The sequence below is a fragment of the Grammomys surdaster genome, unplaced genomic scaffold, assembly GCF_004785775.1.
Source record: "Grammomys surdaster isolate TR1022 unplaced genomic scaffold, NIH_TR_1.0 125977, whole genome shotgun sequence".
NCBI lineage: Eukaryota > Metazoa > Chordata > Mammalia > Rodentia > Muridae > Grammomys > Grammomys surdaster.
Genome location: NW_021620793.1, coordinates 2,452,333 through 2,465,657, shown reverse-complemented (window position 1 = coordinate 2,465,657; position 13,325 = coordinate 2,452,333). Strand labels below are relative to the sequence as shown.

At 49.3% G+C, this 13,325-nt stretch overlaps 1 protein-coding gene across 1 annotated transcript in view; it reads right to left on the bottom strand.

Moving 5' to 3' along the window:
• Window positions 1-13,325, bottom strand: part of Casp9 (caspase 9) — a 17,900-nt gene extending 4,575 nt beyond the window's left edge. Inside the window, exons 1-6 of the mRNA XM_028753981.1 lie at window positions 13,194-13,325; window positions 10,671-11,070; window positions 8,616-8,650; window positions 6,862-7,038; window positions 6,388-6,477; window positions 5,281-5,428 (exon numbers count right to left, since the gene is read on the bottom strand). Of these exons, the coding sequence (XP_028609814.1) occupies window positions 5,281-5,428; window positions 6,388-6,477; window positions 6,862-7,038; window positions 8,616-8,650; window positions 10,671-11,070; window positions 13,194-13,325 (982 nt within the window). The remainder of the gene's footprint in view (window positions 1-5,280; window positions 5,429-6,387; window positions 6,478-6,861; window positions 7,039-8,615; window positions 8,651-10,670; window positions 11,071-13,193) is intronic.

Here is a 13,325-nt window from a genome sequence, read left to right as displayed (position 1 = left end):
GGCTTTCTCAATAGCTGAGACTACAGGTCTGTGCTAACAGGCCCAATCATTTGTATTTTTTAAGCTACCCCAATTATTTTACAGTACCTCAAAACAGAGAATCCAAACTATACCAAATAGAGGGGTCCTGACAAAATGGCTCAGTAGGCACCAGCACTTGGTGCCACGTCTGAATCCCACAGGGTGGAAGGAGAGAACTGACTCAAATTTGTTCTCTGACTTCTACGAACATGTACAAGTATGAACATCCATGCTAAGTTTTCTGTGTGTGGGTATACAAAATCTGTGTCAATGTGTATACCTCTTAAACCCATAATTTCCTAAGAAAATAACGCAGTGCGGCCCAAGGCCCTCTACAAAGAGCCCTGCGTAGTATGAGCTGAAAGGCGGTTATCACCCAAATGACCACTGTGGGGAAGTGACGTGGGAAAGCAGAAGAACGAGTCAAACAGGGACACCAGCCACAGGTCTATTTGTGTGTCATCCTCTGTCTGCAAACTGCATGTGAAGGCCAAGCCACAGGTGAGGACAAACCTGTCTACATGCAAGGCTGCTCCCCATAACAACATACAGCAGGAGGCAGAACGTCCCCTCAGCACGCAAGCCCTCAGCTGCTGTGGCTGACTGTGCTGTTTCTGCCTTCTCTGCACATGCTCTAAAATTCTGAAGAGAACTCCCCCCAGCATTGACACCGGGGTCTGTCTGAGCCACTCTGGGCTCTGGCCTGTTACTGGCTCTGGGTGACATTTTCAAAGCCTGGTTCTATGCCACCATCTAACAAAGGATAGGTAACATGTAGCCTTTTAAATGAAAATGGTGACTTTGAAAACAGCTACAGTAGAGCCACCAAAACCCTGGGCTGGCATTTGCATGTGTGTGAACAGGATACCCAGCCAGGCAAAGCAGGGAAGTCACTGCTTCTGTTCGTAGGTGACATGGCACCACCAGGTGGCAACAGCATTAAACAGCAGGTCATACTTCCTGCTGAGAACAGAGCTAGACAAAAAAGAGACTAGAATTCCACAAGGGGGAACAATTTAGGAGGGGTACACAGAATCTCATGTAGCCCAGGTTAGCCTGAAACTATTTTTTGGTCTCTCTCTCTCTCTCTCTCTCTCTATATATATATATATATATATATATATATATATATATATATACATATGGCTCTGGCTGTCCTGGAACTCACTATGAAGACTACCTAGCTTGGAACTCACAGAGGCCCTCCTGCTTCTGCTTCTCAAGGGCTGGGATTAACCTTGTCAAGGAAGGGGGTACTAGAAAAGACTTCCTGGAGGCAACAGCAACAATCAGAATAGGAAGAGCTGGAGTTGGAGAGATGGCTCAGCAGGTGAACGCACTGAGTGCTCTTGCAGAGAAGCCATGTTTGGTTCTGACCACCATCCATATGGCAGCTCACAACCATTTCTAACTCCAGTTCCAGGTGATCTCCTGCCCTCTCTGGTCTTCACAGGCTCCTGTACCCATGTGGTCCACAGACATCTATACATGAAAATAAATATCCATATACAGAAGACTGAAAACCCACACCTTCAATTCCATCGTGGAGGTAAGCAGATGTCTGTGAGTTTGAGGACAATCTGGTCTACATAGTCCCAGGACAGCCAGGGTCACATCTCAAAATATACAAACCAATAAATCAATAAACAACCAGGACCCTGGAGCACTCTGGGAAGGCTGTGCTGAGGAAAGCATGGGCAGGCACAGTGGCAGGGTCCGGGTCATCAAAGGCCTTGATGACCCTGCTATGAAATCTTAAGAGTAACACCATTTATATGTATGGGACCAAAATCCTACCTGCTACTGAAAACGGGGGTGGGGGTAGGGATTGGGAGAGGTGAGGACAAGCAAACAGCCCCTGTCCTGGGAGCCCGTTAACCCACTCAGCTCCTGGGAGCCCGTTAACCCACTCAGCCCTGCTCCTTGTTCCCTCTGCATCTGTCAGGGATCAGGGTAGGAGAATCACCTAGAGCAGAGATAGGGTGAACAAGAGTATCTCTGTGGCCAGAGGACACAGCTACCTCCTCCCTGCTCTCAGAATTAGACCAAAGAACATTGGCAACAAGAGGGGAAGTGCGGGGTACTCCTGAGCCCTGGGGGGAGTGGGAGGTATGTGGGATTTCAGGGTTGTTTTGGGTTTTCAAGACAGGGTTTCTCTGTGTAGCCTTGGCTGTCCTGGAACTTCTGTAGACCAGGCTGGCCTCAAACTCAGAGAGCTCTGCCTGCCTCTGCCTCCAGAGTACTAAGATCAGAGCCAGGCACCACCACTGCCTGGCAGTTTTCAGTTATTGCCAGGTGCTGCACATGTATAATTTGAGTATGAGCCCCTATTCACTGAGACTTGTACAGATGAAGGTCCAGGGCTATGCAATGAGTTAGTGACCGATCCAGGATTTAATGACACATCCTGAATCCTTCATTGCCAGCTTAACAACACGAATCCTGCAGTGACTTAACACAGTTCATGTTAAATTATAAAGTCTCGGGGTCAGACACTCTCTCTTCTATTTCTAGCACCTGGTGTATACAATAGGTGCCTAATAAACACATCTCAAATGCCAAAGGCCTGCTCCTGTAGATGATCCCAAACACAGAACGCAGCCGAGCATCCACAGAACCTGTTACAGGACAATGGGGTGGGCCAAGTCCCTAGGGCCAGCCAGACAACACCCTGGTTCACAGTACCCGTTTCACAAACTCAGGTTCAGGGATGCGGCAGGGATATGCCTTACAGACGTCCAGGACACTGGGGTCTGGGATAGAAGAGATTCCTGGACAGGATGTCAGAGTTCCTAATACACTAAAAACAATATTCATTTGTTTTGTTCTTAGGCACGCGTATGTATGAGTGTGTGTGTGTGTGTGTGTACACGTATGCATACTCCCTGTTCCCCAGGTTTTTTTCAAACTCCTAGATTCAAGTAGTCTCCCTGTTTTAGCCTCCTAAAGGATGAGGACTTTTCTCCCTTAAACACAGGGTCTTATGTATGCTATACTAGCCTTAAATTCACCATGTAGCTGAGGGTGGCCTTGAACTCCTGATTCCCCTGCCTCCACCTCCCAAATGTTGTGATTACAGTTGAGTGTCACTAATTGTAGATGTAAAAAAAAAAAAATTCAAAATGTTTTTATCCTTTAATCTCAGTTGCATGAGGGTGAAAGAAAAAAAATAAAAATATAAAGTTGCATTTATGTGGCTATGTTTACGTGAATGTATGAGTATGTTGGGGTTGGGGGAAGTGGCGTCAGAGAATCGTATGCCCTGGGCCGAAAGGCGAAGGCAGGTGTAGGTGCTGGAAAGCACACTCTGGTCCTTCCTCTATAAGAGCAGCAATGGGGCCGGACGGTGGTGGCGCACACCTTTAATCCCAGCACTTGGGAGGCAGAGGCAGGTGGATTTCTGAGTTCGAGGCCAGCCTGGTCTACAGAGTGAGTTCCAGGACAGCCAGAGCTACACAGAAAAACCCTGTCTCGAAAAACCAAAAAAAAAAAAAAAAGAGCAGCAATGGTACTTAACCACTGAACCGTCTGGCAGTTGCCTATATTTATTTGTTTGTTTGATTGTTTGTTTATACTCTGTAAGAACAGTGGGTTCCGAGCTTGTAAATAAAACAAAAGCATGTAATAGTAAACTCAGAGGCTTACTTTATTTCATTTATTTATTTTTGAGATAGACTGTGGTGGTTTGAATATACTTGGCCCATGGGAAGTGGCACTATTAGGAGGTGTGGCCTTGTTGGAGTAGGTGTGGTCTTGTTGGAGGAAGTGCATCTTTGTGGGACTGGGCTTTGAAACTCTTCCCAGTGTGTAAGAGACCCTCCTCCAGTGTGTAAGCCAGCCCCAATTAAATGTTGTCCCTTATAAGACTTGCCTTGGTCATGTGTCTTGACAGCAGTAAAACCCTAAGACATAGGGTCTCACCGTACAGCTCTGGTTGGCCTGAAATTCATTATGTAGACCAGGCTGGCCTTGAACTCACTGGGATTCACCTGTCTCTGCTTTCTGAGTGCTGGGATTAAAGGTGTGGGCTGGAGAGATGGCTCAGTGGTTAAGAGCACTGTCTGTTCTTCTAGAGGTCCTGAGTTCAATTCCCAGCAACCACATGGTGGCTCACAACCATCCATACTGGGATCTGATGCCCTCTTCTGGTATGCAGGTGTATACGCAGATAGAGCTCTCATATATGCAAAATAAATAAATAAATCTTTGTGGGGGCAACATTTGGGATGTAAATAAATAAAATTAATAATGATGATGATGGGTGCACCACCACACCCTGACCACACCCTTGCAAGTCAGAGGTATCAAATAAAGGTGCTACCCAGGCAGCATGTACTTGTAAGTACAGAAGTTCAAATTCAAGGGTGATGCCTCTTAAAAATCATGGGTGGTGGTGGGGAGAGGAGGAGCAACCAGCACAGGTACTTACTGTCTTGTCACATGAAGCTGCCCACCACACTGAAATTCGACAAGAATTCGACAAACCCTCACCAGAGCTAGCACCATGGTTCTGGATTTTCAGCTTCCAGATCATGAGGTAATAAACCTCCCTCCTTTACATATTACCTAGCCTGTGGTGTTCAGTTATGGCGACAGAAAATAGAGTAAGACACCAAGCATAAAGAAAAACCTGAAAGTCCCTCACATTCCCTGGGCTCCTGAGAGTTCCAGGAGTTAAATTCTTTAGTTTCTCCTTGAGGCTCAGTGCAGTTTTCCTGGGACAGCAGAAATGGGGTCTTAACTAGATGTCAGAGGTCAGAGGATGGTGCCAAGGCAAACTGAAGGGTCTTTTTACTCTCTCCTTTGCTGTGTATGCATGTGTGTGTGTGTGTGTGTGTCTGTGTGTGCATGTGTCTGTGTGTGTGCAAGTGTATGTGTCTGTGTGTCTGTGTGTGTGAGTGTGTGCCCCATTATCTCGACCTCCCTACCCCTGGGATTACAGGTGGGCACCACTGTGCCTGGCTCAGACTCAAGATCTCCATGCTTTCATGGCAAGCACTTTACAGATGGCGCGATCTCCCCCGCCCTGCTGTTTTTACTGAAATTCTGGGACTGAAGATATCAAGGACACACAAACCTGTGATGTCACAGTACCCAATTCCTCAGATGGTGCTAGGCTTGTAGCAGCGAGGAAGAAGTCCTACTGTACTTATACCAGTGATGTGTGTGGAGAACCCCATGAATGCAGTGAGGAGCTAAGGGAAGAGGAAGTGGTCCTTCCCTGCCAGCTGTGCTCACAGGAAGTGCCAGTCCACTCACCACCACCGCAGGCCTGGATGAAGAACAGCTTGGGCTTCCCTCCCAGGCTGGGGCAGCTGGTCCCATTGAAGATGTTCACAATCTTCTCGATGGACACGGAGCATCCATCCGTCCCATAGACGGCACCTGGGAACTGGAGGTGGCTGGCCTAGAGGACAAGGCACCTTGGTTACAAAAACACCTCAGTTACAAAAGACTCTAGGTAGAAATCCAGAGGCCTGCGCCAAGGCTTTGTGTGGGGAGGTCCACATTCAGAAGGCCCTGGGGGGGACGCCGGATTAACCAAGAAGGGACAGGCTGGTCAGCATCTATTCCAAGGGCCTGAGACTCACTTAACTATGGCAGTCAAGGAGCCTGAGAGTACAGGTCAGCTGTGTCTCGACCGCTGTTCCCATACCACCAGTGTCGGCGTCCCCCACAGACTCGGACAAAACGCTCGCCTAGCCCTCCAGTCAGCCTTCTGGTCCTCCACACCCTCTGAAGCAACTAACACAGCACAGCATTTATCTTCTTCTTGTTATTGTGTGTATGTGCATATGGGTGCCCACATGCATGCTGGGGGTCAGAGAACAAGTCTGTGGGAGGAGTCAGCTCTCTCCCAGTTCCACGTGGGTTCCAAGTTGCCAGGCTTGGCAGCTAGCACCTTTATCCTTTGAGCCGTCTCACTGGCTCTCAACCCCTCAACTTAAAACATGAAGGAGCTGAGACCTGGACGGGAGCAGGGGCCTAGTTACAAGCAATTAATGCATTAGTGGCCAAGCACCAGATGGACCCCAGTGTCCTGTGTCCCCACCCGGTAGGAAAGGGCCTGGAACATTCTCCATGGAACACAGCAGACGTGGAGAACCAGGATAGCTGCATTTGGTTTCTGAACCAGAGAGGAGAGCTGCCAGACGGGGCTTACTTCTTTCTCCATCTTGGACAGGGCTTTCCCATCCACCTCCCACCCACAAAGGTAACTCCTCAGAAGACCACAGAGCCCTGAAGACACAACAGGAGGGCCTAAGGCCTCACCACTTCCTCTCCAAAGCTAAGGGGTCCACGGACACAGAAGGAACGGGGCTACTGCAGAGTCTGTCAAGGACTTGGAGGAGAGAGGCCTCCTACCTGGCAGCCATGAGAAAGGATGACCACCACAAAGCAGTCCAGGGCACGGTGGTCACGGTGCGCCATCTCCATCAAAGCCGTGACCATTTTCTACAAGGGAAGGCTACAGTTAGGCCAGGGGCACCAACGGAGAGCTGCCTTGCAGAATCCAGCCAAAGACCACAACACAGCACTCCGCTCCCAGTGCTGAAGCTGGGAAGGACACAGTCAACATACTGGCACCGTTTGGAGGAAAAGGTACGATGCTTAGTGACTGCCCATTTAATCCCCATGATAACTCTGTGGGGACAATTACTCTTGCTCCTAAACTGGGAAACCGAGGTATAAGAGGTCAAGTGGCTGGCATTAAGAAAGCCAGTCCTCAGACACCCTTCTACACCCTCCCCCCATCTGATGCTTTAACCAGTTGCCGTGTCACCTCTGTGGACACAGAGGCTTCTCTGGGGACTGTTCCTCGGGGGACAGCGATTATACCTTGGCAGTTAGGTCGTTTTTCACCTCCACCATGAAGTGCAGCCTGCGGAAGCGGAGCTGAAGCTTCTCACAGTCCACACTGGAGCCGGTGCGTGTGCTGAGCCCCGAGGAAGGGCTGAAGTTCACATTGTTGATAATGAGGCAGTAGCCACAGGGATCCGAATCCAGGGTGTATGCCTGGGCGATAACAGGTTTCCAGTGTCATCAATCAGTGTACCTCTCAGGAGAGGCAGGGACTCTCCTGGATCTCACTTAAGTGGTCAAGTCTGGAGAGCCAGCACACATCATGGGTCTTCCTTGCCACGGAGGGAGCAGTGTGGACCCCACCCAACATTCCAGTGAGAAAACCCATAGGAGCAGCTAGACAAGTGACAGGTGTGTGCCACCTACCTGAGAGAACTGAATGCCATCTAGGTATTTGGGGATGGAAAATCATAACCAAGCTAGGTGGCTCCCATATATAAGCCCAGCCAGGTATGGCGGCATGCGCAGTTAATGGCAACACTTGAATATTGCAAAGGCGGGTGGACCTCTGTGTTCAGGCCTATTCTACACAGACAGACTCTGTCTCAAAGGAACAAAACAAACCGCACACGCGCGCACACACACACAGACACACACCCATAAACCAGGGAAGTTGGGAAAAAAGATTCAGGAGTTCAAAGTGAATTCGGGGCTTTATATTGAGTTCTAGAACATCTTGGGCTAAATAATAAACTCTAGTTTCAGAAATACAAAAATGGGGGGGGGGGGAGCTGGAGAGATGCCACCGCAATTAAGAGCACCGGCTGCTCTCGCAAAAGACCTCAGTTCACTCTCCAGCACCACATGGTGGCTCTGAGCCTTCTATAACTCCAGTTCTAGGAGATGCGACACCCTCTTCTGGCTTATGGGCACTGCATACACGTGGTGCACAGACACACATGTAGGCAGAACACTCATATACATAAAAATAGTAATTCCTTTAAAATACCAAACGAAGAGCTGCGGATGGTGACGCATACCTTTGCTCCCAACACGCCGGAGGCAGAAGCAGGGGAATCTCTGTGAGTATGAGGACAGCCTGGTCTACAGAGTTCCTGAGAAACCTGGGCTACACAGAGAAACTTTGTTTCCAATGTTACTCATTTCCCAAAAAAAAAAGAAAAATAAGCAAACAAACAAAAGCCCAACCAACCCAGACACATTTGCCCAGAGGGATTTTAAACAGCATGCAACTTGGTGGCACCAGCCCAGGGCTCAGCTGAGGGTATTGTGGTAGGCTCTATCGGAGCAGTCTCAGGCCAGTACCAGCCTCTGAGCTCCTGAGGCTGCTCTCGCCCAGGCTCAGGGCCTTTGAACTTCCTCTTCCACAGCCTGTTTCAGCCCATGGGTCTGATCACTCTATTTAACTATTCCTCTGCCTGACTTTTCTCCCTGGCACAGGGCTCTGCAGGGTGAATGGTCTTGTCCCCTTGTCCCCAGCACAGAGGACTACGGCAGCACATGGGAGCCACAGAGTACATACATAAGAACAGCCTGAGTGGCTTGCCCTGGAGTGGACACCCCCAAGTGCTGGGATTAAAGGCGTGCGCCACCACTGCCCGGCTGTTGTAAGCCTTTCTTTAGGTTCAAGCTCTGAGTTTACAGGGATAGATGGGCAGGACAGGACAGAGTGCACTGGCTGGGGTCAGGAGCCATGGAGAGTGGTGATGGTAACCGCACTCCCTGCCCAGGCTTCAGGGAGAGACAACCCCTCATCAATGAGGACTCACCATATCTGCACGTCCTCTGATTGTCCCTGGAGCACCTGGGAAAACAGGAGAAAGAAGAAATGTGGGTGTTCAGGTACACCTGGGAAAAGCCAAGGATCTGTGAGGACAGCTCCCATTATAGAGAAGTGAGATCTTTGGAATGGGAGAGTCCCATGACACTACCAGTATGGAGAAGCATCTAAGAGTTGCCAACAATGTTAAACACACACTTACAGCCTCGAAAGGAGCTGGCGGAGAATATTCACTAAGGTCTTATTCAAAAGCCTCAAGCTGGGATTCAGGCACTCTGGGGGATATCCTAAAGAGAAGCCAGCTACCCACAATGCCCTGGGTAACCTGGAGAGCAAGAGGCTATGTTAAAGCAAACAAGCCAGCCACTGACATACAGAGCACATGATTCCACTCATACAAAACTCCACAGCACTTGGGAGGCAGAGACAGGCGGATTTCTGAGTTCGAGGCCAGCCTGGTCTTCAGAATGAGTTCCAGGACAGCAAGAACTACACAGAGAAACCCTGTCTCGAAAAACCAAGGGGGAAAAAAAAAAAACTCCACAGCAGAAAGGAGTAAGGGAAGTGGGGGTAAAGGACAGAGAAGTGGCCCAGCAGATAAAAGCACTAGCTGTTCTTGCAGAGGATCCAGGTTCAAATCCCAGGAAACACATCACAGTTCACGATAATCCTTAAGTCCAGTTCCAGGAGATATGGCACCCCATTGTAGCTTCTGTGGGTACCAGGCATGAGAGCAGCAAGTTTCCAGGCCAGACTGCTATTCCTGATGTCTCCAACTGACATTCCCCAAAGGGAGATGGCCAATGGGTCCCCTGTATTGTCTGCCTCCTGTCACAAGGTGACTACGCACAGAAGCAATTCCAGAACCAGTCCTTGCCCTTGTACCTCAGCTAACGGCACCTTCAGAACTTCAGGATTCTCTGCTTTAACGGACTTCAGAAGTTACAGGGTCTGGGCTAGTTTTACGTCAGCTTGATACAAGTTAAGAGTCGAGAAGAGAGATTCTTAATGAGAAAAGCTTCCATGAGACTGGCCTGTAGGCAAGGCTGTGGTGATTGACAGGGCAAGGCCCAGCCCCCTATGGTTAGTCCCACTCAGGGAGGTGGTCCTGAGTTGAGTAAGAAAGCAGGCTGAGGAAACCACGGAGAACAAGTGTTCCTTCACGGCCTCTGTACAAGTTGCTGCTCTAGTTTCGTGTCTTGTGTTTCTCTGCCCTGCCAGGTCTGTGATTCCAGGTTATTCGGAATAGGAACAACTACCAGCTACCAGGGAAAAAGAGCAGCCTGCGGTCTGTACCACACCGTGAATGAGATGCAGACATGACGGGTGAAATACACCAAATTCAGCAGAGCTCCTATGGTAGGGTTCCATTTTTAATGACATACAAAGACAGAAAAAAGTGACAGATGTCAAGGAGAAGAGAACAGCAGTCCCCTCAGTTGCAGGAGTGGGTACAAGACTGATCAGAGACAAGGTCTCCTAGGACTCTTGAATGTCCTATAATGTGACAGTGTAGGTGGCGGCACCCTGTGCACACACGCACAGAGCTGGCATGTTGCACTTCCCTACATTCTGTTGCCTAGTCATCTTAGGCAGATTATTCCGCTTTCCCGGGGCGGGGCTCTGCTTCCTTGCTGACAGCGCTGAGTCCAACAGTGTTTGCAGAACTGCGGGGAGGTGGGGACATGCTTCGCACAGTACATATGTGTGCAGGGCGGAGTCCTGACTACCAGCTGCCCCCACACCTCCTGTCTGGCGTAGGTAATTTCAGACACCTACCAGAACCCAACGGCAAGCCCTGAGCAACAGCCCCTTCTGGAAACACTGAGAGAGACAAGGAGCATCCAAATCAGATCTTGCTTTTCAGATAGGCTACCAAAATTCTATCTCCTACAGACTGACCGGAATAGCCCACTCGTCCCCTAGGAGCATTCATTAAGACAAATACTACATTTAAATTCTGAATCTCAACTAGAGCTGTACCCAGAGTCACATCCCAATACCTTCAGGGCACCCACCCACCAAACATTCTCTCGATACTCACAGACATCACGAGCTCCGCCTGAACCCATGTCCACTGGCCTGGGTGTTTCTGGTCTGAGAACCTCCGGCTTGAGCCGAGCAGGCCAGAGCTCTTCCGGTCCCAGTACCACTGGAGTGAGGTTTCCCAAGGCAGGCTGCGATGGATCCAACTTGATTACTCTCTGCTCCTTTGATTTGAGTCCGATTGGCCCCAGGACCACAGGCACCAGGTGGTCTAGGGGTTTAACAGCCTCTGGATCCTGCTTGGCTGCTTGCCGATTGCTTTGCAAGAATGAAGCCAGGGTGCTTTGGCCTGTGTCCTCTAAGCAGGAGATGAAGAGAGGAAGGGCCTGCCTCCCTCGGGTCTCAAGATCTGTGACCAACTGCCTGGCCTGATCCCGCCGAGACCCAGAGCCTGCCCGCTGTTTGGACAGAAAATCAGACACTCATTATCAGGGACATCCATGTGGCTCTGACCCTAACCTGCCATTTCTCACCTAGCCTCTACCTCCTGAGTGCTGGGATTACAGGTGTGTGTTACCACCCCTGGAACAAGCCTCTCCTTTCAGTCTGCCAACACTAGGTCAGACACTGTTCTGACCACACTTAGCTGGAGAAGGAACTAAGAGAGGCTGCCGGTGCCTCCCTGGACAGTTCTGATCCTGTGGTAGGTGGGCTGAAACTAATCCAGCAGTGTGCTGAGTTCATGTCCCTCTGCAGTCTTTGTTTGTCTATGCAGTACTTCAAAGACACCTACTGTGTGTATGTCCAGTGCTGCACTAAGTGCTAATTAGCCCTACTAAAAGTAGCAAAATGGTCAGTAGTTTACACAAGGTACTTAAAATTTCCTCAATTTGTTTCTAACATTAAGAGGATTGAATATGGAAATCAAGATCTCCAGCATCTCTGGTTTTGAGGAAAAGAAGTTTGTTTTGTGTGAGGAAGACAGCTTTCATATTTGTGTGGGGGAGGAAAAGTTCTCAAGTAACCAAGACTGGCCTTCAACTTCCTACAGAGCTGAGGATGACCTTTGAACTTCTGACTTTCCTGCCCCCAGAGTCATCAGGCCTGCTGGCTTATGTAGTGCTGGGGACTGGTCTCAGGGATTCATGCATGCTAGACATCCACTGTACCAACTAAGCTAAATATCTGGCTTCTTGCTTTGGTTTTACTTTCAAATACTTACTTGTATGTATGCATATATGTATGTCCATATGTCTGTCTGTATGTATGTATGTATATGTGAATGTATCTGGGTGTGTATGTGCCAATTGTGTGTGCCTAGTGCCTCAGGAGGCTAGAAGAGGGTATCAGATCCCCTGGAACTGGAGTTATAGTTGTGAGCCACCAAGTGGTTGCTAAAAAACGGAAACCAATGCTCTTAACCATGGAGGCAGCTCTCAGCCCTTGGTTTTGGTTTCTAAAGAATCGATCTCAAACTCTGCATGTAGCCGAGGATGTCCTTGAAAACCTGATCCTCCTGCCTCTACATCCTGCGTCCTGGGATTCCAGCTGAGTGCCAGCACCCCTGGAACAAACCTATCCTGTGTGTCTGCTAGGTCAGACACTGCTCTGACCACACCTAGCTGGAGAAGGGAACAAGAGAGAGACTGCTGGTGCCTCCCTGGACAGTTCAGCTTCTGATTCCCCTTAATATGCCTTCTGGAAGGCTAGGACTTTCCCTTCAAACCACTTTCCTTGATCAGTATGGACCCTTCTGAAAGTGTTCCTGAGACTACTTTTGTTATTATTTGGCAGTTAACCACATGACCCTATACCACTTTCTTCTTGTCTCCTTCACTGGACCAGGCCAGGTTCCAATACAGATGCTGGAGATAGCCTTCTAGACAGTGCCCCAGGGACTGTCACTCATATCCTTCAGAAAAGAAATATTCCCTTTTCGGACTTGTGGTGAGGCATGAACTGGAACAAAGATGCTAAAGTGTATTTTAAAAAAATTAAATGTTTGATTTTATTCTTCTGTGTTACCTACATCAAATCCCTTCTTTTCTAAACTTCTTTATAAAGTATGCACTTGATAAAGGCCCAGCCAAAACAGAGATGGGTCCCGGTGCTGTGTCCCCGCAAAGAAGCGCTTCACATCGGTTATTTCGCTAGTCCTAGGACAGGATGACCACTGTTCCATTTCATAGCCCTGGAAACTGAGGCTCAAAGAAGGTAAGTGACTGGTACAATGAGCCAGTATAAGGCTATAGTGGGTGTCGAGGAGGACCCTTATACTAGAGAAGGAAAAATAATACAAGCACTAACAGGGTGCAGGTTACAGATCGCTTTAGCAAGCACTCCACAAAAGAAGTGCTTGGGTTCTTCTATTTATTTTTCTGGAGGACTAAGAGGGCTGGATTGTGGAAGGTTTGAAAAATGGAGTTCCCACATCATGGTTTCCCAGGGCGTGGGCTGCACACGATGCAAAGAGGGAAAAAAGAGCGGGAGCTCCGTAGTGGCTTCGGCGAACCTCTCCGCAACGTCCCAGTCCCTACCTGCGCCGCGGGAAAAGCGGCGGACACAAGGGGGCGGGGCGCACCTGAATATCCTCGATCATGTCGCGCGTGAAGAGCTCTCGACTCAGCAGAGCGTCCCAGAGCTCGGCGACTTGCAGCTCACTCACTAGGCGTACCCGGCATCGCCGCAGGAGCTGCCGGTCCGCCTCGTCCAT